Genomic DNA, 26,519 nt, shown 5'->3' with positions numbered 1-26,519 from the left:
TAAGTGATAGTACTCTAAGCTTGTGCATGGATGTTGGCAGGTGTAAATAGGTAGAGGTGTATAAAGAATGTTAGGACATGGTATATTTAGAATAATGGAAAACTGTTGGCACTGGTAGCATTATGTTCTTGACAGCGAAGAAACTTGTAAAAGAGGGAACATAGGATCTGATGTATTGTGCTGTGGAAGGACCTGTTAACGGCTAAGCTGAAAACCTTTATATGCCAGCTATTGCCATAAACTGGGCTTTCTAGCACTGAATAACAGTAAAATCCAGCTATTGAACCTGGGATACCCAGTGCATGTTGCAAGTACAGAAGGAATTAGTCTATCTGAGACCCTGACAGAGCTAGTGGATGTTTTTAATAGCTGTACTTCTGTGATGTATAGACTGAATAGAGACATCTTAAGCTGTGTATTGGAGTTACTGTTTTTTTACATATTTTTTTAAATGGCAATTAAAAAAAAAATAAATTACACTTCATTACAGCGGATTATAAAGTTAATGCATGCCACAATGTTAAATGAAGATATGAAGAACATTTATAAGGACACTTAAATGTCCTTCAGCTAATTTACAGTGAGACTTGAGCACTTAAAATGCAGACAGTATTAAGACCTGTTGGGTTGATGAATGACTCTCTGATTCTTTCCTTATGTGGCATATTGGTCCAAGTAAAAGTTTGCCAAAGAAGAAGGAGTTCACATCAAGTAGCAGAATAGTTGGTTGTGTTTGCTTGTTAGAGATGGGTAAGACAATGAGCTGTTTTGGACCTGTGAAAAATTCTGTACAGAAAGTGGAGCAGTTCCAACAGAAGTTGTTAGCTAGCTTTGCCAGGCAGCCTAGTAAACACCAGGTGGAGGTCCATTCCTGTTCACCTCACTGTCCTGTAGGAACCTGGTTGGACTGCAAAATGCAATACTCATGCTTCAAAAGTGCCCAGCCAAGTAGTCTTTTATGAAAAATATAGTGGAATTTGGTTCTCTTTTCCATGTTGGAGTTGTTCCTTGGTCCAAGGAATGTCAGATTGTAGCAACTGTATGTACAGTGCAAGTTCTGCCTATCCCAAGGCCACACAAGTCATCTCAGCACACTTGTTTGTTGATTTATTCCCTTTTAATAAGGTTCTTGGTGCTTCTTCTGTTTGAGTCAGCCTGGTGTATGCCAGTAGTGTTACTCTATACTCTGCTGTGATATCCCTGCCTTGTAACAAACCAAATACCCACCTACAAACTCAGTATGGGAAAGAGAAACCTTTTTATCTTTCTCTCTCTAGCATCTTCCTGCAAGTCTTGTCAAGTGAACTGATCCACCCACATAGAAAGTCTCTATGGTCTGATGGTCAATTATGAGCTAGTGAGTCATGGGGGGATGAGATGAACATGTGCAAAGCATGTGGTTAGCTAATACGTGAAGTTTGTATAGGGTAAGTCCACAGAATCCCATGTGGTGGACTTAATACCAGAAGCTCAGGCCAATCCTGCCTCTATTCGTCTAATCTAAGGACTAGAAGATCCTTCCAGCAGGCCAAATATAATTGTTTTGAAGCATTTCAGTACAGTATTTTTAAGAGGCCATACGACACTGCAGACTGCATAAGGGATAAAATAAGCAAAAATAAGCAAGCCCTGCTTGTATATAATAGGTTGTAATTTATAGTTATGCAGTGAAATTATTAAATGAAATACAAATTGAATAAGACTCGTGTATATCTAGGCTAATTGTAAAAATGTGTTTTACGATATGTAGTATGTTCCTCAGTCCTATGCTTCATGATAATTGCTGAATGGCTGCCTCCGATAGCGTTAAACACTTCAAAATATATGCATGTTTTGCATATAGGCAAACACTGACTGTTAAACTGGACTACAAAGTAGCAATAGCATGCCTTGTATCTTAAAAGTGTCAGTAGAGTTTTTGAGCAGATTATTTCTACTAGCTCACTTTTACATTCAAATAGGAGTTAGTTAATAATTAATTATCCTTGGTGAGCATGCTGGATTGACATCTGCTTGCAACTCCCATTGTCACATTGAGCTTAGCATTTTTGTTTGAATCACAATGAAATGTCTCAAATACTGCTGTAAGATACCCACTTTGCTATCAGTAGCTCTTAGAAAATAGAAAAAATATCTAAGATCGCGATACCTAATGCATTACAATATGTGTGTATACACTACAGCTACATGACTAGGGAAAAAGAAAACCCTGCATATGAAACAGCAGATTTCATGACTTCAGTCTACTCCTACTCTGAACAGTATATACACTTCTACAGCCTGTGGAGGCAGAGATTACTGTGTGATATACACATACATATCTGTAGTAAACCGGTATTACTATATTATATACAGTTAGAGCTATACACAGTTCTGCACAACACGTCACATTTTGGGCTCCAGCAGATTGAGTTTTGGTTTTCTTCAATACATCATTGATGAGCGAAGATTCCTCCTGTCTTAAGCAGCTTCTTCAGCTGAGCAATCAATGCCTGCATAAGTAAACTTCTCATATAGGGTAGTATTCACATAGGTCTGGGAAGGAAATAAATGGAAAGAGTGTGATGCAAGGTGCATTACCTCAAGAAGCCTAAACTATACTGAAATTATTCATGGCCTAATTCTTTTCTAGGGATTAATTCTTACCTTCCTTTCTTCTAACATCCTGTTCAGTGATACCAGTATCTGAGCAAATGATGGTCTTTCATATGGTTTCTCCCTCCAGCACTGTCTCATTAGATCATACCTTTAAAAAACAAACACCAACATTTCATAGTTTAGATACATAGGTTAAAGCTGCAAATTCATGTTTATTGGAAGATTGTGCACGTTCCATTTTTCAAAGGAAAATGGATTTATACATAGCTGGAGTTACATTTTCCACAACTGGTTGCTGTCTGAAAAGAATTATTTCTTTTTTCTCTGGAATAATCAAAAAGCTCTCATTGAGCTAAAGCCCAGCCATACTGTGTAAAGAACAGGATATCTGGCAGGAGCAGAGAGCCTGGGAGAGGGTTCATGGCAAATAGCAGTGCATGCTGGGTACAAAAGGACTTAAGTAATTATTTGCAGTTGTGCACCCTTTTTAAAATGTTTGATGTTTGTTTGGTTTTTTTTAAATGTAGGTTTTATGTTCCTGAAAATAATGTTTATTAGTTTCTTGTAGACATCATATATTTCCTGCAGCAGATGTTGTTACTCTTTTTTTTTTTTTTTTTTTTTTTTTTTTTTTTTTTTTTTGCTGAGGCAGTTACTTACACTTCATCATCACAGTTGAGAGGCTTTTCCAGTCTGTACCCTTGAGGCAGTTTTTCGTAGAGTTCCGCACATGTCATTCCACAATACGGTGTTCCACCTAAAGCAGAATTTAACCATTGTCATGAACACAAGGGGTTTTTAATAAGAAAAAATTTAATTGCATAGCAGAAGTGAAAAAGGCTGACTGACTTAGTAACAGATAAATGAGTCCAATATTAGGGAATATTTTGCAGCTACATTTTAGTTGTTAATGTTTCCATACTGCTTAATGCGCAGTATTGAAGAGAAAAATAAAAGTGAATATAAACTTTTATCATCTGTGGGACTGGCCTAAATTTCTCTACAACTCTGAGGGCCTGCATCTGATTGTATTTGAACTGGTTTTGCAATACTCTTGATGGTAATAGGCAAGTCATTCCTTCATGAGCATGGTATTAAAAAGATCCGGTATGGACTCCTGCAGCTATTACTGTCAAGCTGGTTTTGCCCCCTTTTTGCAGATATTTGATTACTTAAACTCTTGATTTTCTACACTGCGGCATGTTAGTTCCCATCCATATCTAGCACAAACCTATTTAGTAAGGAAAGATGGGAACAAATTAGAAAGCAAGAGTTTATGATTAGTCCACCATGCAATGTGCACCTCAGTCCATACTCATCTCTTGGCCAGCAGACCATGCGGCACACTCCAAGGCAAATCATTAAAGCTATGTAACACAGTAATTTTGAATGGTTTGAGGCAGTATCATATACATGATGAATAGAGGTGTGCGCAGGAATGAACTCTGAATTTTATTTGAAGATTAATGTTCAAAAACTTTCTTTGAGAATACTTGGAGTAGGGGATGTTTGCTCCTCCCCTGAGTCATTAAAATATAAGTCTTGATTTAAAACTCAGGAAGGCTGAGGAAAAGCCACCTATCAAACCCAAGTTGTATTAGATTAGGGCTATATATTATGTATTATGCTGGATTTTATATTTAGATATGGCCTAGGTTTTATAGTGCAATGAAAACATGGTCACTATGGTTTTCTCCTTTAGAATGGTACCTGAATTGAAAATTGCATTTCTAAGCATATTGAAGATAAATAAAATCTAGATGAATGAAACAGAAAAAATCGAAATATGTTGCAAAGCAATAAATTTTTGACAGAGCAAATGGAGCTGGCTTGGCTCAGATTGGTTTATTTGTGCAGTACAAAATTCAGATACTTACCTAAACTAACAATTTCCCATAATAGGACACCGTATGACCATCTGCAACAGAGGGATATTATGGAGTGCAACAAGAATGGAACAAGTTTTCATATTTTAAAATGGTAGATAGTTTTGCTAGTATTCAGAGAACACAGATAAGTGTGATTCATTCTTTTATATTTTCTATTGTTTTGTATAATGACAGGGTTTGTTGAAGCAGAAAGCAGGAGAGAGATCTTTAGCAAAATTAATCTACTGTGAGTTCGTCAACCAGAGTCCTTACCAGACTGTGAGCTCTCAGTAAATAGCGCTATTACAGAATTGCTTTGCCAAATATCACTTCTGATTTCCTGGCTAAAATACTGAATTCCTCTGGGTCTCCCAAAAATTCATGAGGATTCTAATTTCAAATGAGAAATATAGCTAAAGTAGTGCCCTAAGTCCAATTAGTTTGTGAACACAGAACTTGTTCAGACACTGATGATGAAATAAAAGTAACTTTTTTTCTTTCTGGGTTTTATTTTTGCTTCCATTGCTCACTTACGCTGACGCAGCTACTGAGTTTTTTGAGTTAAGAGTGGATGCCTCATCTTGGCTGTCAAACTTTCCTTGATATTGAAAAATATTTCTTTATTAAAAAACAACCACTTGAAAACATACTTACACATCACTGTTTGTGGTGTAAACACTGTAATTCAAAGATTCAATTGCCATCCATCGTACTGGAAGCCGTCCCTGGAAATTATTTCATGAAAGTTTATTTGTTGGTTGTTGGAATAGCAATATTGCAATTTATACCTCAACAATTGTTCTGTGTGGTACCTTAATGAAAACTGACTTTATGCAAGTAAGCTTTATCAAGTAAATAAACTTATTTAAGTTGTGCATTCACTTCTCAAAGGGACAGTTCATACTAAAGCTAACAGAACATTTATCCAACCAGCATCAAGAGAAAATGGAAGTAATTCCTGAGTGATGTCTTATGATGCCTCTAACCAGTCCTGTTCCCTTGCCCACCTAGTGTTATTCCTGGTCTATGACTACACGATGCTTTTTACACATCTTCCTGTTTCAGCTCTTCCAAAGCATTAGCTCTGGACAGCTGTTTTTTCAGCTCACAGATCCTGACATGCCTTTGGTTACCATCTTGCTAACTTTGGCCTTGTTCAATAGAATTAAAACAGCTTGCCGCAGCTGGATAAATTCTGGTATGAAAATATTTTCATAGCTGTACAGATCCACCCACATGCACATAGCCTCTTCATATGTCAAACGTATATTATATGTTTTTTTATAGTACATTTTTACTAATAACTAGCTGCAAAACTGGTTATTTTACTGCCATCCATACTCATATAAATAATTTTCAATTACATTGATATTACATTATAAACATGGCATAAAATTGATATACAAGTAATGTATGTCTATTAATAAACACAATATAAATATTTATACATGTTAATATTTAACATTTAAATAATCAGTATTGTAGTACCCATAAGTTTGCATTCTTGTTCATATGAAAACACAAAGCAAGAAACAAGAAAACAAAAAATGAGGAAAACAGACTAAATGAGTTTGTTTTGATCCTTACCATGGTCTTCTTAACGTAAACTTCTTGGCCTCTTGATAAGCCAAAGTCGGCTATTTTTGCAACATAATTTTCTCCAACCAAGATGTTTCTTGCTGCCAAATCTCGATGAATAAACTAAAATAATAATAAAAAAGACATCACCACAGTATCTATGAGGTTTACATGTATTACTTTAGTGCTATATTAAAAATTGCAAATGTTCAGAATAAGAACAAAACCCAAAATAAACAGCTTGGTATGGCGCTACCAAGAACATTTTAAACTTTATCAGAAGATGAAAGCAGTTAGTTGCCATGTCTTTAGTAAGTTTTAATGCCTTTTCCTTGATTCCTTGTGAAATAATATTTGGTAGGGCTAGGTGAACACAACAAAATAAAACTCCTCCAGTGGGTGCCATAGAAGCTAATATTAAAACCTTATTTTGTTTTCATTAAAAGGCATAGTCCCTGAAAAATGAATTGCTGTGCTTTCAGTGGGTAGATAGTTGAAGACTGACCTGTTTCTGGCTCAAGTAGTCCATCCCTCTAGCCACGTCTGCTGCAAAATGCAGAAGCTGCTGAGAGGAAAGTGTAGATGCAGTACTGTTGGCAATAGCAAATGCTGGGTCTGTCTCTAGCACTCTGCTTTTCCGAAGGAAGTCCAGTAAATTTCCATGTGGGGCGTATTCAATAGCAAGATAAAGATATCCTAATGAAACATCAGACAGTGAGCATATCACAAAGTAAAAGATGATCAATAACAGTATTTGGACACTTACACTGCTTTGAGTGAAGAAGAAATAAACATAAAACAGACTGGAGGGGAAACGTCAAACAGCAAAATTCCTAGGTGCAGAGGAGAATTTAGAGCTATTGATGAACATCATTTCTGAAGAATTAATGTGGGCTTGTAGAGCTAAAACCAAGTTTATTTGGCTTTTTAACAAATATTTCAGAAAGACCTGCTTATGAGATGGTGTTTCTATGAACTGTATGGGCTGTACTGTGGATTTTTTTTAAAACTGATTTTTAAAGTACATGTATTCAAGCGTATCTTACCCCGATGTTCACATGCTCCCAACAGATTTATGATATTGGGATGATGACCAAGTTTACAAAGAACTTCAAGTTCTCCAGCAAAGTCTCTGTGATCATCTTTTGAGGCATACTCTGAAAAGCAAAAAAGCATGCATTTGTGTTTTCCTTTGAACTGAATTTATGACCATATTGTTGTTAATTAGGAGGACTCTGGGCTGCCTGGGGCACTACTGCTTCAGCCCCAATAGAAAGAGAAAGACTCTAAGATACATTAGTATCTACTGAAAAAAGTAGGATTTTTCAATCAAAGGAAGAAAAGAGAGAATCTAATGTCTGTAACAGCCATCTGCAGAGAAAGAAAGCATCTTAATATACCATGTCACTTCCTTTATTATTTGAGAATGTAAAATGTCATAGCAGATCATATGAAGATTAGCTGCCTAAAAACATTTCCATATTTGTGCTACTGATTATTTCTGCCCTGCATGCAGACCTTGGCTCTTTTTTAAATGATCATCATACTTAAGAATGACTCCCAATTTGCCTGGATAATGATCTTGTGAATCGCAAGAAAATATGTACATTCTTGCAGTATTCTATCTATAGTAGTTGTCTCTGGAACGTGGTGGTCATGCCCAATGAGTTAAAAAAAAAAAAGAGTGATCCTCATAGTATGTATATACATAGATGCACAGATACAGTTGTCTCTGAATGGCTAAGGTAAAGCAAGTTAAGCAAATGCCGTGCCCCAGGCTAGCTCTGTGCTCTTCTCTGTATTAAATGCATCTTATAATGGTTCCTACTTTGCAGATGAACTCACACATGAAGTTCGTACTGACCTATGAATTGAAAAATACATAATAGTTAATGATATTAACAACTAAAGAGAAATATAAACCAACTTGACCATGCAGAAATACAGTCTTTGCCAGGGCAGAAATCTTGGCCGAGTGACAACTGATGCAAGTTCACTAGCAACTTTGAGTATTTATTTTATCTTTAGGAGAGGGCTACTAAGCATTTCTTATGACAGAGAAACAGTTGCAACAAACAACCAAGAAAAGTCTTTAGTCTCAGAGTCTCTCATCTTTACTACCTTTCATCCTTTTAATCGCAGCGTCCATGCGTAAGCCATCTTTCTTAATGCGTGCTTTCAGGACTTGCCCAAAGTTACCTTCCCCAATCACATCTTGAAATTTTATGTCATTCCACTCAAGAACTGGATAAATAGTGGGATCTGGGCTGTTTTTTGCTTTCCTGCTCAGGGTGAGAGTACCTGAGTTAAACTGTACAGCTGGTTCTTCCCTCTGTAACAGAGTTAAGCAAATGACATTAACTGTGATTTCTACTTTACTGAGCAATGCTCTGATTACACTCCCAGAATAAATGTGTGCTCACTCATGTACACACACACACAGAGTCTGATCCATCTCTTGCTTATGCAAGAGTGAGTACAATAGACAATTACACCTACTTTAGACGCTAACTGCATCAAGCACTTTTGCCCAGATCCACAAAATTAATCATTAATTAATTAATAATAAATTTATGTGTAAGTACTTTTGTAGACCTAGGCCTCCTGAACAGTTTTATTATCATCTTGAAGATGAAGGAGATGGGCAAAAATTTGGTAAAACTGATCTCAAAGCCCATTTTAAGTCTCAGGTTTGAGATTTATCTCGTGTTAGGTTTGACTAAATCCTGTGCTGATCAGGCTCGGTCAGGAAGACTGAGAAAGAAAGGAGCAAGGAAACGAAAGAGAGAGGACATGATCTTCCTCCATACTGGGGGAGACATCACCACTTCAGTTACACATTCCCATGAAATACTTCTGTGGGAAAAGTTTCAGGACAAGGAGCAGGAGCTATTCTGTGTGGCCTGGGGACTGATCAACTTTCTGGATGAGCCCCTGGCCCCCTGTTTATGAAACAACCTATGCAGATCCATACGGAGGAGCTCTTTGACCCAGCTTCATTCTGCTTCACAGGTTGGCCTCTGAAGGGAGAGAACAGCACCAGAAAGTAGAGCAATAAAGAGACTACAGTAGGATACAAATATATACGTGTATATATAAAGATATCTCTATGTGACGTTACAATCTTCAGCAATTTCCTCACATCCAGGACTACGATGTTGCCATTGACTGATCCCTGGTGTGCTGTCCCCACGTTGCAAAGCCATGATGGAGCAGCCGCTGATGCTCAAAAACAATGTTAAAATATATTGTAGTTTTCAAAATCAGGCACAGCTTCGGAGGGGGAGAAGAGGGTCCTCCATTCTGTCTGTCTTGGTACTTCTCATACACAGGTGAGGCAAGGCAGAAAAGGGAGAAGGATAAATGGTGTGCAACTTTTTTCAAGTCAGGTTTTCTACCTCAGAGTCTGTAACTGTGATTGCTTTAGCTCTGGGGCCACTAGCAGAGAAGCTTTACAACAACAGTACTAACTGCACACGTGAAGAGAAGACAGTATTTGGGAAGGCTGAGGAAAAGGAATTGGAAAAAGCAGGAAAATATGGGGCCAAAATTAATAATGACACTGACACAGGAAAGCTGGAAACCCACCACCACATTTTGGAAAGCCTGAGCCATTCGGCGCTGGAAGTTGGCTCGCTTTAACTGCAGCATGATGAGAAAGGCCAGGAGAATTGTTACACAGGTCATCCCTGCAGAGCCAAGTATAGCAATAAGCAGCATTTTGCCTCCTTTTGATTCATATGGAGCTGTTGAGGAAGCACATAAAAAGTTCATCATTATTTCCAGCTAATTCTGAAAAAGCCATGAACAATATATAGCTAAATAGTCCTGTCTTGTAAACTAGATAAAGACATAGAGATACATCCCTTTGTTTTCCAAAAATGTTGCAGACATTGGATCCTCTGATTTTCAGATGTATGAGCACCTGCAGGTCCTGCTGAATTCAGGCAGAGCAGAGCTGAGGTCACATTCAGTGATCTAATAGTCCTACTGTATGCAGCTCCTTTCATCTATGAGCTGTTGGGCACTTTCTAGTGGATACACACAAATGTTGCATGTTGTCACTTCACCAATGCTATGCAGTGAACTATGAATCAGATTTTGGTGATGCTGTGTTGTGTGTCAAAATTAACAGCAAAAGAAAACTAATATTAAAATAATAATATTATGACTTTGCCCTAGCTAACTAGTTTATACCACTGGCCCTGGTTTGTGCAAGTCCAGCATGCTGGAATAACCAACCTTTAGCTTCTGGAAGAGTCTTCAGTTCAAATGATGTGTTTGGGTTGCTCAAGCCAATGTTGTTCTGAGCATTAATCTGAACCTGGTACACAGTGTTTGGCTCAAGGCCCTTGAGATGGTATTGAGTAATGCTGGTGTTCTTTATGATAATATCGATGTGGTTGTACTCAGCCTTGCCATAAATTTTGTAGCTGATGATGATGGAGGAGATGGAATGACCCTCAGCGGTTGTCCAAGAGATGACTGAGGATGTGTCTGTGGTGTTAGAAAACCTGATGTTGTACGGTGCAGGAGGGATTCCTGCAAACAAACACAAACACACGCAAAGCGTTGGAGCGTACATCCACCTCTTCTTCCTTCCCACAGTGAGCCAGACACTTTCCTCAGTGCTTTCGCTCTGCTAAACAGAATCAGAATTTTGTTGACGTGGTGTGGTAACTGAATGCAGTAGTTTTATGAACCTGATGTGCTGTCACACGTCACCCATATTGCAGTACTCTACACTTCCAGCAGAGGTTGGAGTGGCATTCAGTATACCCCTGTCCTTGGATGAAGATACGAATTCTCTGAGCTGTATGCAAGAACAACAGGATTGCTTTCAGATTAATGCAGAAAGTGTTAATTTCCTTCTATACTGAATCATCATTCCTGTGTGATTCCCAAGTTCTATATTTTCACTGCTTCAGGGAACAATTCCCTGTCAGGATACAGGCTGTTAGAAAGAAGGGAAATCGATACCCCCATTGCCACAAATTTAATCATAAAACCACCGGCAGGGGTGAGTGCTAGACTTGTGGATGCACCAATAACTACTAAGGTAAGTACCTTCTCCTGGGAAAGAGTACCTTTATGTTTTTCTTAGTGCAGTTCAGTGTCAGAGTTCAGGGAACTGCAGTGTCTCATGACTGCCATTGATACTTCTGTTAATATAGGTAGGATCTCAGTGAGGACCTCCTCATATGACCTGTAAGGAGGAAGAAGCCCACCTTTCCAGTGTGTGGTATGGGCAGTGGCACCCATCAGCCATTCAGATAGACATCTGTTCAGGTGGTACTTCATTCACATAGGGCATTTATTATAGCATTATGAAAGGACACTACTCACACTCAGGGAATTCAAGGGCAGTCCTTGGTCTTCAATGTAGCACACTTAACTTACTCTTTGCTCACAAGGGTTTTACCTGGCATTGTATCTTCTCTTCCTTCTTTAACTGCTTATTATTTCTGTATTGACATAACTCAATTGCAGGGTCTGAGTGTGGTTTTGGAGTAACAAAGGGGCTTGGAGTAATGAACTCTGTGGGTTCATCGTTATGAGGAGGAAAAAAAATGCTACCTGTGTCAGAAGACTGAACTGCACTGAAATGAAGATGTGAATTCCCAAGCTTTTAATTTGTCCCCTCCCCCGGCCTTTTTATATACTCATTGTTAGTTCCTGATAATTTCCAGCATAAGAATTTCTTTGGACACTACGCTATCTTCATAATAATAGTAATAACAACCATAAGTGAGCATCAGGAACTGAGTGTTACCAGTACAAAGGATTACATTTAATGTAGTCATTAAGTGACAATCAGTCTGACCACTAGAGGAAAGAGGAAGAATTAAACAGGAGGGTGTGAATCAGCTACTTACTGTCACTGTAAGTCCATGCATACAGATAGTTGCTCCATTCTCCTTGGGACCTGGTGTTCACCCGTACCCTGCACATGTATTGCTGTCGAGGCTCAAGATCTTTAATGATCAGGGTGGACATATTTCCTGGCACTTGAGTAATAATGCTGCTCTCGTCACCATTGTCGTTTACGCTCTTCCTTTCCACCTCAACACGAATGTCATCCTCTGCTCTCAGTGTTAAAGGATGCCATGACAAATTCAGTGAAGTCATACTTTTTGGAAAGAGAGTGAGACCTTCTGGTGGAGGAAGACCTTGGGAAAGCCACAGTGAGACAGGGAACAATAATTCATGTCTGGTATGCAAGCTAAAATAGGGGTACCAGTTATTCCCAACCACTTGCCCTAGCTATAGAGTGACATATTTCTCCCCACCACCCCACTCAGTTTGGCAGAAATTACACTTAAGAGGTGTTGATAGTCCCAAAGTATCTTATCAACAGCTGTTGTGTCAACAAAAATGTCTCTTCACTGAGCTGAGGTTGCAGACGCACTTTTTAGATGTGAGAAGCCAGCTCTGTTGCTCTCATTAGATAATTCCTGGTGCAATCCTCATTTATTTTCTATGCCTCTATTCAGTTTGGGTTGTATCCTCAGTGGACTTTCTGCTTGTTCAGACATCTTCATTTTTAAACTGATATAATGCTAAAAGGAAGTCCTGATCTAGTATTTGGAGGAAGGACTAGCGTGCAAAGAAGTGATTTGTATCTCCAACTCTGCTGCATAGCCAGCCAAAATATGTACATTTTCCTTTCCCAGATCCCCCAGATATAAATCAGGCAGAATAACAGCTCTGCCTTTTTATAGTTTTCTTTACCTCTGTTTTGGTTTTTTTTTTTTTTTCTTTCTTTTTTTTCTTTGCCTGAGATTATTTTGAAAAACTCTACATAGTTTTCAGGTCCAGCCTTCTTTGCTCAAATGAAAGTCCTCTGGCAGAGATCAGGGATCAGACCACAGAGAAAAGCAGCTGAAACAGCCCTTTTGTAGAAAGCCAAGATGACAACTTACCAAGCGCAGCTGTGGTGAAGCTAGCCTGTGGTCCAGGATGGCCTTCCCCACCTTCCCCTTGCCGACTCAGCTGAACACAGAACTGATACTCTGTTTTTGGTTCCAGATTGTCCAGTCTTTTGGTTGTGCCTTTTACTGACAACAAAAGGAGAAAGTAAAGCCATAGACCATGCTGAAAAATGTTATGGAAGAAAAGGTTTGGAAAATATTCCTGAACCAATAACCATGGAAGGTCAGATACTCAGGCTCTTCTTTTGTTCCCGATTCACTAAGATAAACTATTTATGAGTATAAAATACTTATTTTTAAGTTGAGCTCCAACCCAGCCCAAAGAATGTTTCTGTCTGCCCTTCCTTCAGGACAGAACAAGACTGGTTGCTTAGGCAGCAGGTATTGTGTACATGGATCTTGGGTTATCCTGAATTAGTAACAACAGTTGTTTGTTACTTATTAAAGTTCCTGTTAATGCTTCCTATAATATTTTAGGTCTTGCATAAAATGTTAAAACAGGGCTGGAAGAGATCATCTAACTCACAAGAAGGCTTCATTTTGCCCGTACCATTCCTGATAAATATTTAGGTAAGATTTTTGTCTCACCAGAGGACACAATAGACACAATGGAAGATTGTGGATGCTACAGCATGCCTCCATACTGCTCACAGCTTTTGAAAACCTGCTGTTTACATGTTTACATGAATTTTCAACAGCTGGGCCCAACATTGAGTACTGTTTGTCTTAAGGAAGGAGGATAGAACATTTTAGTTGCTGAAAACTGAATACACACTCTTGACTACTGTTGGTGTACCACATCCACATTAACATTATACATAGTGATACACAGAGATTCACGTGTCCAGTCATAAAAGATTTTACTTCTATGCATTGTAGAGTCTTTTGAGTCTAGTCATGAGCAGATACCACAGTATGTTTCAGCATGCAGCTGAAGTTTGTGTTTAAGGGAATTGAAGATTTTTCTCTTACCTTCCACAGACATCCAGGACTGATAACGTTTTGCTGGCTTGTACAGGAGCTTTGTTGACACAACAGGTCCATCTCCAAGATGTGACTCAGCATTGATATTAATTATGAGAAAATTATGTCCACTGTCTGTCAGCCTTGGGGCATACTGTGGCACAGGAGGAACTGAGCAAGAATGCAAGTATTAAACCAGCCTTTTAATTCCCTATGTCAGTAAAACTCTGAAATCTTCCTAGATCTACAGGAAAATGGGAGATGTTCTTCACAACTCTTACGAAGTAGAGAGGGGTTTACACCATAACGCTGACAGTTTCAATCTTTCAAAAGACCCTTGGGTTTTCTTCTAATCCTTATCATCACACTTATTTTGTCAATACACATAATTAGTATGTTGCTTATAAAGGGTTTCTGTTCATATTCTGACTGTAGATATTCGGACATTTCCTGCCATGCAGAGAACAGAAAGCTCTGCCATGTTAGAGTATAAAGCTGCCCTTAAAAGTAGAGAGGCAAAGGCATTTGAAAAGATTCATGCTTTTACCTTTGACTGTAACTTGAAATGGTTTCTCTGCCATTCCTGCTACTGTCTGCACACTGCAGACCCAGGTTCCTGTATCTCGGGGCTGGACTCGATTAATTGTAAACATGGCTTCAGAGCGATTACTGGTAACAATTAGGGCAGGCTGAAATGACAGAAGACATACAGGGCCTGAAAAATGTGGGTATTTAGGAATATTCCCATGACAATTTCTCACAGTTTAGGAACTTATCCAGAGTTCAGTGATATCAATAGAAAGGGTGTACAATGGCCAATTCCATAGTTTCACATGTGCTCATGAGGTATCTCAGAATATTGCAATTTCACATTATGCTTGAAAACCATAGTGTGCATTAGCTACAGATGAAGTCAATATAAACATCAGAAATAACAGGAAGCAACTAATCAGGAGCCTACCCTTAGGACAGTTCCATCTTGCTTCAAAAGTTTAAATTCTTCAGATTTAGGAAGTGGTATCCCAGTTGCTATACAAAAAGGCTTGAACTCGACACCAGAATTGAGTTCTACAGGATCTAGTAAGTTTTCTATCTGAGGTGAAAGATCTGCTGAACCTACAGAAGATATATAGTATTTTAATATTAGCCTTCAAACAGAACTTTAAAAAGGCGGCACCAAAACAAGTTTAGGTGTACAATGAGCACAGGCATCATAGGTGTCTGGTTCTCCCTTCACTCATGTGGGCATGTGCAAGGATCACGCTTACCAAATTCAGCACTGTTACATCAGTGTAAATACCATGTGAGAAGGAACAAGCCCTGTGTCCAGTCTTCTTTCTTGTCCCCTCCCCTCTCATCCTCGATGACATTCTAAGCACAGATAGTGTAGCTATGGCAAGATTGTGCACACACTTTGTACTGAATGTACAGTATCTATTTGCTTTCCATTTTGTCTGTTTAAGAGACCAGTCAGATCACAACTATATAGTTTGGCTCATTAGATCACAATCTTATTTGTCTACTTGTTTTTGCACTTGAAAGCTTTTAAAAGTTAACAGTGGATTTGTCACTTTATTCATCAAGCAGAAATAATAGATGCTGAGTGCATCTTATAAAATACTGTGTGCCAAGCTTGCCTGAATCCAAAGATTCTGAATGAGATATCTTCAGGTTTGCAAGCTTAACTCCCTCTCAGGGAGATAGAGCCGTTTTAAACTCTGGGGTTGTCCTGGTGTCTCAGTAATCAATTTCTGATCATGAGGCACGTGGTATAGGAGTATATGCAGATGAATAAGAGGTAGGTAATGGTAAAGTACCATGAGCCTGTCCAAAAGCTGATCATGCAGGTAGGATGTGCAGCTTCTGTCAGTAATTGATATTAATGCCAATGTTAAATCCTGTGGAGTAAGGTTTGAAAATCTACCTCTATTGAAAGTAAAATCACATGAAATGGTAGCATTCCAGCCTGCTAGATGCAGCATTTGAGGCAGAGGCTTAAAAATACTGTATTGCAATAAAGAGGTACATAAGCGTCTGGGCTCCTGGAATGTAATTGGCAGAGCAAGGATACCAGCCTGGAGTGGTAATGATGTACCAACATGAAGACCTGCTTCAGTTACACTGGGAAAAGCCATTTACTACCGTGTTACCTTGCTTTACCTTCTTTTTCACATTGCAGACCATGCCATCCAATGGAGCAGATGCAGCCCTTAAATCTGTCGCATGTCCCTCGATTGTGACAATTACATTTGAGTTTGCAATCCGACCCATAAAAACCAGGTTTGCATTCTGCAAGTACACGTGTTTCCAGTTAGTGTAAAGGTACTAGAAAATGTCTTCCATTAATTTTCAGTCTCATGCATCAATTCTCCAGTAGGTTTTAGTTCTCTCAGTTGGGTTGAGTTTGAAACTATATGTATTAGCACTAAATCATCCACAGAGCAGCCTGAGAACCCACTAATATCAAAAACATAGATGACATTTGTATCTGTGCCGGTCATTTGTAGACTAGATGCCAATGTGGAAGCTTCTTTAGCACTTCACTTACTTACACTGTGGTAGTGTCCAAAGTCTTCATCAGAGTTATGCCACCATTGAACAAGATGGCACATATTCACAAAGGAAGACGTGCTTTGTGTCCCAAAGAGACTCCAGTCTAATTGAAATGAACAAGGCTGATTATGCTCAGTATTGCTCAGCAATGGATATATGTTTGGCACTGAATTGCTCCGTTTGACTTGTAGAAATACAGCAGGACTGTAGCTGTTAGAGCATTTTTAACGTCTCAGTAGAATGTCAATTCATTTTTCAGAATAATTTGAATACTTTTCAACTTTACCATGTCCTCCTTCTGAAAATCTGACATGGTCCTCTGAGATGGGTAAATATTATCCCTCTTTTATAGAATGTAAAAAATCCTGTCTTTTATACTTCTCTGTCAGTTCCCTTCTATATTGCCTATGTGTAGCACACTAAGGACTCCACCATTCCTCATATCTTTTACTATACCTTTATCACATTCCAGTCCCATCCATCCTGTGGCACAAGAACAACCATATGGATCTGGTAGACAGAACATATAGTTTCTGCAGCCATAGTTTTCTTTACAGCTCTCTTCACATGTTTTGCCAAATGTGTTGGCTCCACAAGCTATTAAAGAGAGAGAGGGGAAGAATAGCCCAATAACATTAAGTCCACAAAAGAGCTAATGCTTCTAATGACACAGCTTTAGACAACAGAACACATGAATTAAAATAAAAATTAGCATTTTTTACCATTCAGACACCAGATATATTAACATCCATAACAACTTAAGCCACGGCTGCACTAATGATTAAGTTCAGGCAGCAGAATCAAACTTAACTTTCTCCTGTGTGAGGATCCATCAGCAAAGCACCCATTGCTTTGGATATGTGGGGACAAAGCTTCAGCAGTAAATCCTCTTTGTAAGCCTTTTCAATATAAAATGGACAAACAGTGCCATGAAAACCAAATATTCTTCTTAGAGGTCAGTGCATATGAAACTGCCAACCTCAAGGCTTTGCTTTTCTGATAAGATCAGTGCTACATTAGCGTCGTTCACATGTCAACAATTCCAATAGCTTAGCTATAGTATTTGCAGCGCTGCAATTCAGTCAAAATATTAGGATACATATTTAGCATTGAACCTGGAAGTTGCTTGGAAGGATCAGAGCAATGTGATGTCTGCTATAATTCTTCCAGAATCCAAACTAATTGTCACAGACACAGATATGCACAGACATATACTGTTGATATGCACAGACATATACTGTTGATATGCCCACCCAAGAAACAAACCACCCTGTGAGCACATTAGCAGCTTGTTCAGAAGTAGCCAGGGAATCTCTAACACATGGCTTCATTTTCCAGTGCCAGTGTATCCTTAAGATCTCCTATTCTACTGTGCATTTAACAGTCAGTCTGTAGCTTTGAGCATACTGATTTCAGGGGAATCAGAGAATAGCCTAGGTTGGAAGGGAGCTCAAAAGATCATCTGGTCCAGTCTCTTGTGGGAAAAGGAGCCTAGGTGAGATTATCTAGCACTCTGTCCAAGTGCATATTGATCAAGAAGAATTGGAAACATTCATCTTCCTTAGCAATATAATCTCTACTAGGAGAAGAGAGGGAGAAGTTAAGTCACAGCTACAAGAACAGCCTTACTAATTCAGTGTTTGTCTTACCCAGCACTGTCCTGTCTCCAGCATCAGCTGTAAATGCTAAAGCTATAAAGAGTAAAACAAGGCTACTCCATTTGATGCTTCCCTCAATAATCTGCCAACTTCTACTACTGACAACTAATTAATAAGCAATCTGTGAAAATAATATTTGCTTACCTTTCTCACATGTTTTTCCCATAAAACCTGGAGGACAGATGCATTCCCCAGTATCTTCATGACAAATGCCATTGTTTGTGCAGGAAGGGCAGTGGGAGCTACAGGAAGGGCCCCATTTCTGAGCTTCACATCCTTTTATGGAAAAATATAATGGCATATTTGTTGTCTTCTTATTCACTAACCAATCAAGTAGTAAAATTCTTTTTAATAAAGACAAACAGTAAAATACATAAAAATATGATCCATATGGACATCCCAAAACCCCAGCCAACTGACCTAAGGTAAGGAATCACTTTTTGCATTGTGGAAGTGCCTCTATTTCTGGATCAAAACTGCTGCATAGTACGCAGTAATACTAAGTAACATCTTCAAGGAAGGAACTGAAAAAGTCTTCCTTTTTTGAAGCTAGAGATAGTTTTTTCAGTCTGTAAGAGTAAGTTTGGAAGAAGATAAAGATGTTATATTTAAGATTTCTATTCTTGTAGCAGGGATCCAAGACCTACAAAAGGTTCAGACTTCACGTGGAGCTGGCTGTGCTGGTAGTATGTCAGCAGGACCAAGCTTGGCGTCACTGGCATTGTACCAGCATTTGGGAAGGCATGATTTTTTTCTGTATCATTATTTTTCTTGAAAGCTCATTAGATTGGGTTCACATCTGTTGTATCTTTACTGTCTTCACTAGGTCTTTATAACAAGGATTAATCAACTGGTGACCTGTTTCTGGAATAAATGGACTAAGAGCAATCAGTTGTTTTAACACCTGTCATGATTTTCTTTCCCACTTCATAATTTAAAAAGATACTACTACCATTAATCTTGCCAGTGAGAGTTTTGATACTCATTTAATCGAAGTGGAGCTCAAGCTCTGAATAAGTATATATGGCTTCATCACGCAAATGCTTAATCTGTCCCTACAAGATGCAAAATTCTTTGAGGTGCTTTTAAAATCAGTGGGAGCTGAGAAGACTCAGTAATTTTCAGTATTTTTTTTGTAACAATTTTTCTTATGTCACAGAAACTGACCTTCATAACTCCCTCTAGTGTAAAGCTAGGACTGAGAAGATAATAAACGGCAAAGTCCTGAGGTAGGCTTGCTAAAACTGAGTAATCCAGACTTGGATCAGCTTTTTCAGATTTCAGCAAATATTTAATGAATCAACATGGCACTTGGAGATCTATCTCCTCCTTCTTCCACAATGAAATTCTTACATGTGGATGCTTAAAAAAAAGCTCTTCTAAAAATCATCAGTGTGTGTCTGTAATGCTAATTCAAAGAAAAACAGGACATGTGTTTGAGCAGTGGTATGTAATCCTGCATTCTCTGTATTGTTACTGTGCTCCCTACCACTATCCCAGACTATGTCCCAGGAGTTTTACCAGTTTGTGAAATTACAATAATGTATGCTAAAGATGATAAATCTTAGGATAAATGGAGTTTGGATATAGCCCACCATAGACAACAGAGATATTTGAAAATTCCTATTTTGTGCTCAGACCCACATCTCATACTCATGGGACACTCAGTGCCACCTTCTTCATTCACACTTACGTGGTGTTTGAAAAGCTGAGGTGCTGAGAAAAAAGCTAGCTGTCCTGGAAATAGCTAAGATGAATTGAAACTAAATCTGAATTTTTCTTTGCTCTTAGCTGCTTAAATAGTATCAGCTTGTACCAAAGATCCTTGGGAAAAAAATTTTCATCTGACGTAATCTGATGGCAAATTATGCCAAGAAAGATTTTGGCCCTTATTTGGGCACAGTGTAAGTTTCATTCAGATTCATTGTGACTTTAAACAATTAATCATCAGCACACATTAATGGAACTTACGTCTTACAATAAGCCTTGTGTAAGCAGAAGTAAAGAGGTTTCCTCCTATATATCTAGCAGAGTAAACCCCTGCATCCTGTGGTTGAACTTGAGGATAGGAGACTTCCAGCTCCCCTGGCACTTCATGCCTGGGCACAGAGTGGATGAAGGAACCTGGGGAAGGAGCATACAGATACAACATACAGAAGCCATTCACCCTCTACAGAGAAAAGTGAGTTTGCATTGGTTACTGAGGAAGGACAGCTTGGGATGAGCTAAGCAGCAGTATCTGTTTATTAGTTATGAATTTGCTAACAGCTTTTTAGCTATACTAGTTTTTGATAACTGGAGAGGTGCAAGTAAAAAGGAAGCTAGATCTTGAGGAGATTTAGTAGATGAACGTGACAAACAACTTCGTGTTCAGTGTTACTTTACAGGAATGTTGCTAAGAATAACCACACCAGTGGTTAAGAGTAACTGCACTAGTGGTTAAAAGTGTATGTTTTGTTTACTAGCCTTTCCTGAAGTGAGGGGTGTCAATCTGTAAGAAGTCTAGTGTGGCTGGGAGGAATCAAACAGCAAATGCCAGCCAGGTCCTATTTAATCTGGGTAGCACAACAATTTACTTAGCAGGCCAAAGCACGAAGAAGACAGCACAGCTTTATCTTTTCTTCCCAGACTTAACATGTTTCTGTCTCCTCTGCTTTTTTTCACCAAGGGAGCTTATCTGTGTTATTCTAGGTTTGCTACAGTTGGTCATACCTGCTTGATGAGTAAGGCAATATAGCATTTGGTCTTCTCCCATTGCTCTGTATCACCAAGTAATAACATTTGAACATTGGTTGCTGTCAAAGACAAGCTGCCTCCAGTGGACTTCAGGACCCCGGGGAGTCCCTCCACTCTAGTCTGTTAGAGCAAGGCTGCTGCAGTCGGCTAATGCCAAGTCCAGCCAGCTATCATCAAAACATACGTGCACATTCTCACACACACTGTACCAACAAAGCCAGCCACCAAGAAATGCACACAGCCGAACTGTGCCTTTACAGGTACTACTGCATGTGAACATAGGACTCACAAACACATGAACACCCAGCCAGCCTAATCCTATTCTCATTTGCCAGCTAGTCGGGCTTGCTGGCAGATCTCATATACTCACACACCCCAAACTGCGTCTTAGCTGGCCTGGACCTACAGTCTTTCTAATAGCTGGCTCTCAGACCCCTTATCCTACTTGCTGGTTAGCCTGGCTTGAAATTTACTAGTGTCACACACACACAGAGTCACATGGGTCCCTGACATTTAGTCCCTCTGGTTGCTGGCCAGCATATAAGATGCTTTGACACCTGACATATGTTTCCAGTTGCTAGGAGTCAAAACTGTTGTGCCTTCTAGTCTGGACTGATGGTCACTAGCAGATTATACACATGCGTATGAGGCAGAGAGCACACTTATGTTGAAGAACAATTAAGAATAGAGTTTAATAAGATCGGACCAACTGTATTGCAGAGCTTGGCGAGAGCAGTGGCAACTTCCACCTGCCTCCTGCCCCTTTTTCCCATGCTTGTTGCTTTGCTGTTCACTTTGAGCCCTCCCTTTCTCCTGTTTGGCTCTGCCTCTAAATATCCCATTATTCCACACATGCTCGCGGTCCCCCTCAATCATGCCATAATATGCTTATTCTTTCCCTCTGAGACCCATGATAATCCTGTTTCCTGCTTCTTATGCCTACAAAGCTCTGGCTGAAGGTGCTCAGGGCTTTGTATTGTTCCCTCAGTGGCCCTCAGAAGCTGTACAGCTCTGCCCTTTGACTTTGTCATCTGCTACTTCTTAGGGTTTCTGTGTCTAGTTATTACTTCTCTTGTTTCTTGTCTTAGTCTTTTATGCTGAATGACCATTAACCAGATGATACTCCCAAAATTCAAATGCCCTTACCTTCTACATCCCCTTACAGTTACAGTGATAATGAAACAACTTTTTTCACTTTGCTGAAATAATTTAGAAGGTAAGCAGTGTCAGGCAGAACCTTTACTGTCTGTGATCATACATAACACAATACTATCAATGTGACTATAGTCAAATTTCGGGCAGCCTAGAAACGTAAAACTTTTCTGAGGATGGTAGCCAAAACAGCAAAATGATCTTAGGTCAGTTTAGTCCATGACAACACATAACAGTTCTTCAAGAAAACAGGGACAAAGAAAAAGAGCAAAGAATGAAAGGGATTAGTTCTGAAATGATGGGGCTTTTTTTTATTATTATCTTGAGTTACAAGCTGCAGAACAAACTTGGCAGCAAAGTATTAAGAAAGCCTTATGCTCACAGTCTGTTTGCAAGGTTCAGTTTCTGTAGTTTCATTTCCAGGATGACATGTGTTATGCCAATATCTTAAAGCAATCTTGTTTAGCAGAACAGGTTTATTCTCTAGACAGCTTTTGTGAGGGTCTGCAAGGGGCAAGTGGTACTGTAAATGGCTCAAGTGAAAGACTGCAACAGTTAAATGTAACAGGACAATTATTTTCTCTTCTTTGCCAGCTGCTGTATCAGGAATCCTTAGGGATACTATTTTAGCTGTAATTGCAGGTGGAGAACTTGACGTACTGTCCAGAGTCATGGTTAATTTGAGGGGTTTTGCCAAATTTCCAGCTGGAATCCCAGCTAAGGCAGCACCATGATGTAAGCACTCCTGCTCCAACATACCAGCTGGTTCTTGTATGAGAAAATGCTGACAGGAGATCACAAAATTTCCCTGGGCATCCTGAAAGGACAAGTGATGGCAAACATTCTCCACTGTGCGCTGCCATAGCTGAATCTCTGAAGAATTAAGAAACAGGTCTTTAAGAAACTCTGCTTTGCATCTTGCCTTTTTAAAAGACACCTTTCTGTTATTTTGCTCTTGCAGTCTGTAGAGAAGTGTTCCAAATATTCAGTAACTGGGGTTGATACTGACCCACTGCATGCATTCTTTTGCAGTGTGCTGACACTTCCTTGCCTCATTCTGCTCTATTTACTCCATTTCCTGGTAGTAAACTGTAAGCTTGACTATCAGTAGACAAAGATGGACCAGTACATTAGATGTGCTTTCCACACAACATATAATTTGTTGGGGTCTAACATTCTGATTAAGTATGAAGGCACTGTGGGTTTTAGTGACCAGTATTTTACTACATTTCTACAATAGGTAGATGGCAAACTGCACATTCTTCCAAGTCTCAAGCAGAAGCAACACACAGCTGAACAGTGAGTTACATGTGATTTAGGTGACATGTTAGATAGAAAAGTTGGTGTCGTAAATTTTACAACCTGGCTAATTTTTGTAGTTGAATGACATAAGGATTAGATTTTGTTGACAGTTTTGCCTTTCTAATAGCAGATTACTAGTGCTTAATTTCTTAGCCTGAAGAGTATCATAAAAGAGGGGATATAGAAGGAAGTCAAAAAGAAAAATGAGAAACAGCAAAGGTATAAACAGAGGATTTGGCATTATGGTGGAAGAGAAACAGGTCAGCTCAATATATTGGATATGGCAAATGGCTCCTTTAAGGAACATTAAATGCATGACAAATTATGTCTGCTCCAGTTGCACAGCATGGGCATCATCACCAATGACTAAAACAGTTACATGGCACTTGGCTAAGACAATGATAGCAGGAAGAGAAAAGACAAGAGAGAAAGGTTAATTACCATTTTTGTAGATCACTGCATCTTCCTCTTTGGCTGCCATTCTGATGAAAGAAATATTCACATGCTCTCCCTTATTTGCTGTAACAGTTAATGCCACTGGGTGGAATGAGGCTGAAAACAGAACAGCACAGAAGTGTGGGATAAATAACAGCACTTATTGCCTCTATCTGGTCTCTGGGCTGAAAGCTGAGAACGGTTTACAGTATGACCCTGACTCAGATTTTGACATTTACATTTCTTTAGAGCACACACTGATTCTTTATCACCAGCAACCTCAACTCTATGTTTTGGCAATGACAGAGGACTCGCCTATACCCTGAAACAACTGACTGCCACTAGAACCTGGGGCATGAAATTAAAAAAAAAAAAAAGGATTTTGGCTGAGTAACTGGAAACACTTCCTAACTAGGAGCTCCAACTGGCTGCAAAACATTTTCCCAAGTTTCTTCATCCCTTGTGACATTTTTAAAGCAGACTGGATAAAGTACTGGAAAATGTATTGTAGGGAACTAGCTGTCATTGGCAAATACCCTGAGTGACTCAGTTCTCTTCTGTTTAAGCTTTATGACGCAGAACAGTCAAGATAGTTCAGGACACCACAGTCATGCAGGGTCTGGGGGAGATGCAGTAAGGTAGAGTAGGTCTGTGCTTGTGTTAGTTCACCATGCCCTGTATAAATAGTGAAGTGTTGGCTTGCACTAAGAAAAAAAGAAAAAAACATATTCACACCCAGTAGTACTTTTACCAAAATATTCTCATCTGAAAATGTGGCTTAATTAACACAAAGATTCTGTGGGAGGAACTGGCTAGATTAGTGATATTTTTCAATTTTCCAGTTGGGAAATTGAAATTCATTTTCCTGCTTAAACAAAAAAAGTACTTTTATACATTTGTTTATAGTTCTTGATTTAAGAAAAAGAACAAAGTAGTAGATAGAGGGATTTTCACAAAATTTTTGCCTTTTCCTTATTATTACTAGTGGAAAAAAAGATTAGAAGATAATTGGGGAAGGAACAGAAGAACCTTGATAAATAGTACTTTTTGAAACGGGTGAAATGATAATTTTAATGGCAATATTACTTAGAAAGAAGTTAGAAGTTAGAAGGACACTTCCTTTCATTTAGTTCCTATGGAACTAGGGAACTTCCCAAGTTCCAAGGGAAGGCTGTGAAGCTTTTTGAAGACAAATTCAGGTTTTCTGAACATTTTTAGCTCTGAGTTTTTATGCCATACTGTCATTGATAAGTCTTATGGCAAAAAAAATTTCAGAAACACTTCTAGGCAAAGTTAAATTCCAAACTATTCAGCTCTTTATCTGAGTAAGAATGTTACACCTTTGTACTTTCCCTTTCAGAGCACCCAGGGGAGTGAGGCATTGATTTTCACCAGTACCTTTTCTCTTCTGTTTTGGAGGCTGTTTAGCCTTAGAGTTCCTCTTGTGCAAGTTCCTCTTGGGTAAATCTGTCCTATGTCTTGTTTTTGTTCAGCTCCTGGGAGCCCATTTCTGCTGCCACCTGCCTCCCCAACAAGGTAAGTGGGACCTTTCCAACAGAAAGACCCAGCTGAGCCTCAGCTGAAAGGAATCCTTGAAGAGCCATTCATGCTCCTAGTTGGCTCTGCATTTACACAGGTTCCATTTCTGTTCAAGTTGCTTTTATTTCACAGGGAATATTTTGCTTAAGGAACACATACACATGTTAGTATGAACTGCTAGATAACATTAATAAAAAATTGCCATTTATCCATACTTATGTCTCTTTTTCTTGGTTCATTTTTAGAAAACTGCCAATAAAGTATAATTTGGTTCATACCAATGTTTGCAGAAAACAAATTTGGAGTCTGCGGCTGAAATCTGTTGGCAAAGAAATACACAGTGATAGGATCAGAAAGCAGAGAAAAAATGATGAATGAACTTTCTGTTATATGTGAATAGTTCTGTGAAAAATGAGTGGGTAAATGCTACATCAAAGTCTGTATGAGGCTGAAACTGTATTAGTACCTCCACAATATTATTTTGTAAAATCCAAGGGGGGAAAAAAGGGTAGTATTCTTGCAATATTTGAGGAAAGAACATTTTAATACTTCCATTTCAGAATGGCATTTTAATTAAAAATCAAAATGTTTCTATTGTGTTATGTCATGCGATGTAAAATTAAAGAAAGAAAATTTGAGTAAAAATGAAGATATTTTTATCAATCCAAGCCAACCTCTCTCCCAGAATTTTATTTCCTTGAGAAATTTGACATTTTAATGTTTTATTTCTGATTGGAAATAAGACAGCTATTGAAAAGTCACAATTCTTTGCAGAATGGGATTTCCATCCCCTGTGCAGTTCTAGTGTTTATGCTCTGAGCCTCTGCCATGTGTTTTCATTCCTTTGTAAGTGCTATCCAATCAATTTCAGCAGGACTCTTCCTGCACGATACTAAGAACATGCATTTGCCATGTTACCTAGGCACTGGTATCTGAACTTAACAACTCAGAGAAACAGAGGTTTCTAATACAGAATAATGAAAGAAGATCTCATTAGAAACAGGCAAACAAAACGTGAAAGCAGTCCCAACTTACTGTCAGCTCCCAAGCTAGAAGTTATTTATGAATAACAAATGCATGGTGAAAATAATGATCTATTTAGGAAAAGAAAATTCAACAGCTTTCCCAAAAATGAATTGCTAGTTACAAATGATCCTAAGTGTTTCAGCTGCAGTGATTTTTGGACCAAATTTAGTGAGGCATTA

At 38.8% G+C, this 26,519-nt stretch overlaps 1 protein-coding gene across 1 annotated transcript in view; it reads right to left on the bottom strand.

Annotated features, from left to right (window-relative positions):
* Nucleotides 1-518: 518 nt before the first annotated feature.
* The window catches only part of TEK (TEK receptor tyrosine kinase), a 41,188-nt gene continuing 15,187 nt past the window's right edge, over nt 519-26,519 (bottom strand). Inside the window, exons 3-23 of the mRNA XM_049794882.1 lie at nt 23,782-23,892; nt 20,122-20,274; nt 18,295-18,426; nt 16,949-17,089; nt 16,100-16,228; nt 14,901-15,055; nt 14,487-14,628; nt 13,949-14,110; nt 12,968-13,102; nt 11,921-12,214; nt 10,287-10,586; nt 9,633-9,790; nt 8,166-8,376; nt 7,091-7,201; nt 6,550-6,740; nt 6,054-6,167; nt 5,121-5,191; nt 4,476-4,516; nt 3,259-3,355; nt 2,647-2,746; nt 519-2,535 (exon numbers count right to left, since the gene is read on the bottom strand). Coding sequence (XP_049650839.1) covers nt 2,461-2,535; nt 2,647-2,746; nt 3,259-3,355; nt 4,476-4,516; nt 5,121-5,191; nt 6,054-6,167; nt 6,550-6,740; nt 7,091-7,201; nt 8,166-8,376; nt 9,633-9,790; nt 10,287-10,586; nt 11,921-12,214; nt 12,968-13,102; nt 13,949-14,110; nt 14,487-14,628; nt 14,901-15,055; nt 16,100-16,228; nt 16,949-17,089; nt 18,295-18,426; nt 20,122-20,274; nt 23,782-23,892 — 3,023 coding nt within the window. The 3' untranslated portion in view covers nt 519-2,460. The remainder of the gene's footprint in view (nt 2,536-2,646; nt 2,747-3,258; nt 3,356-4,475; nt 4,517-5,120; nt 5,192-6,053; nt 6,168-6,549; nt 6,741-7,090; nt 7,202-8,165; nt 8,377-9,632; nt 9,791-10,286; nt 10,587-11,920; nt 12,215-12,967; nt 13,103-13,948; nt 14,111-14,486; nt 14,629-14,900; nt 15,056-16,099; nt 16,229-16,948; nt 17,090-18,294; nt 18,427-20,121; nt 20,275-23,781; nt 23,893-26,519) is intronic.

Source organism: Accipiter gentilis, chromosome Z (genome assembly GCF_929443795.1).
Source record: "Accipiter gentilis chromosome Z, bAccGen1.1, whole genome shotgun sequence".
In the NCBI taxonomy this organism is placed as follows: Eukaryota; Metazoa; Chordata; class Aves; order Accipitriformes; family Accipitridae; genus Astur; species Astur gentilis.
The sequence above is the reverse complement of the archived record's forward strand: the minus strand, read 5'-3'. Positions and strand labels throughout refer to the sequence as shown.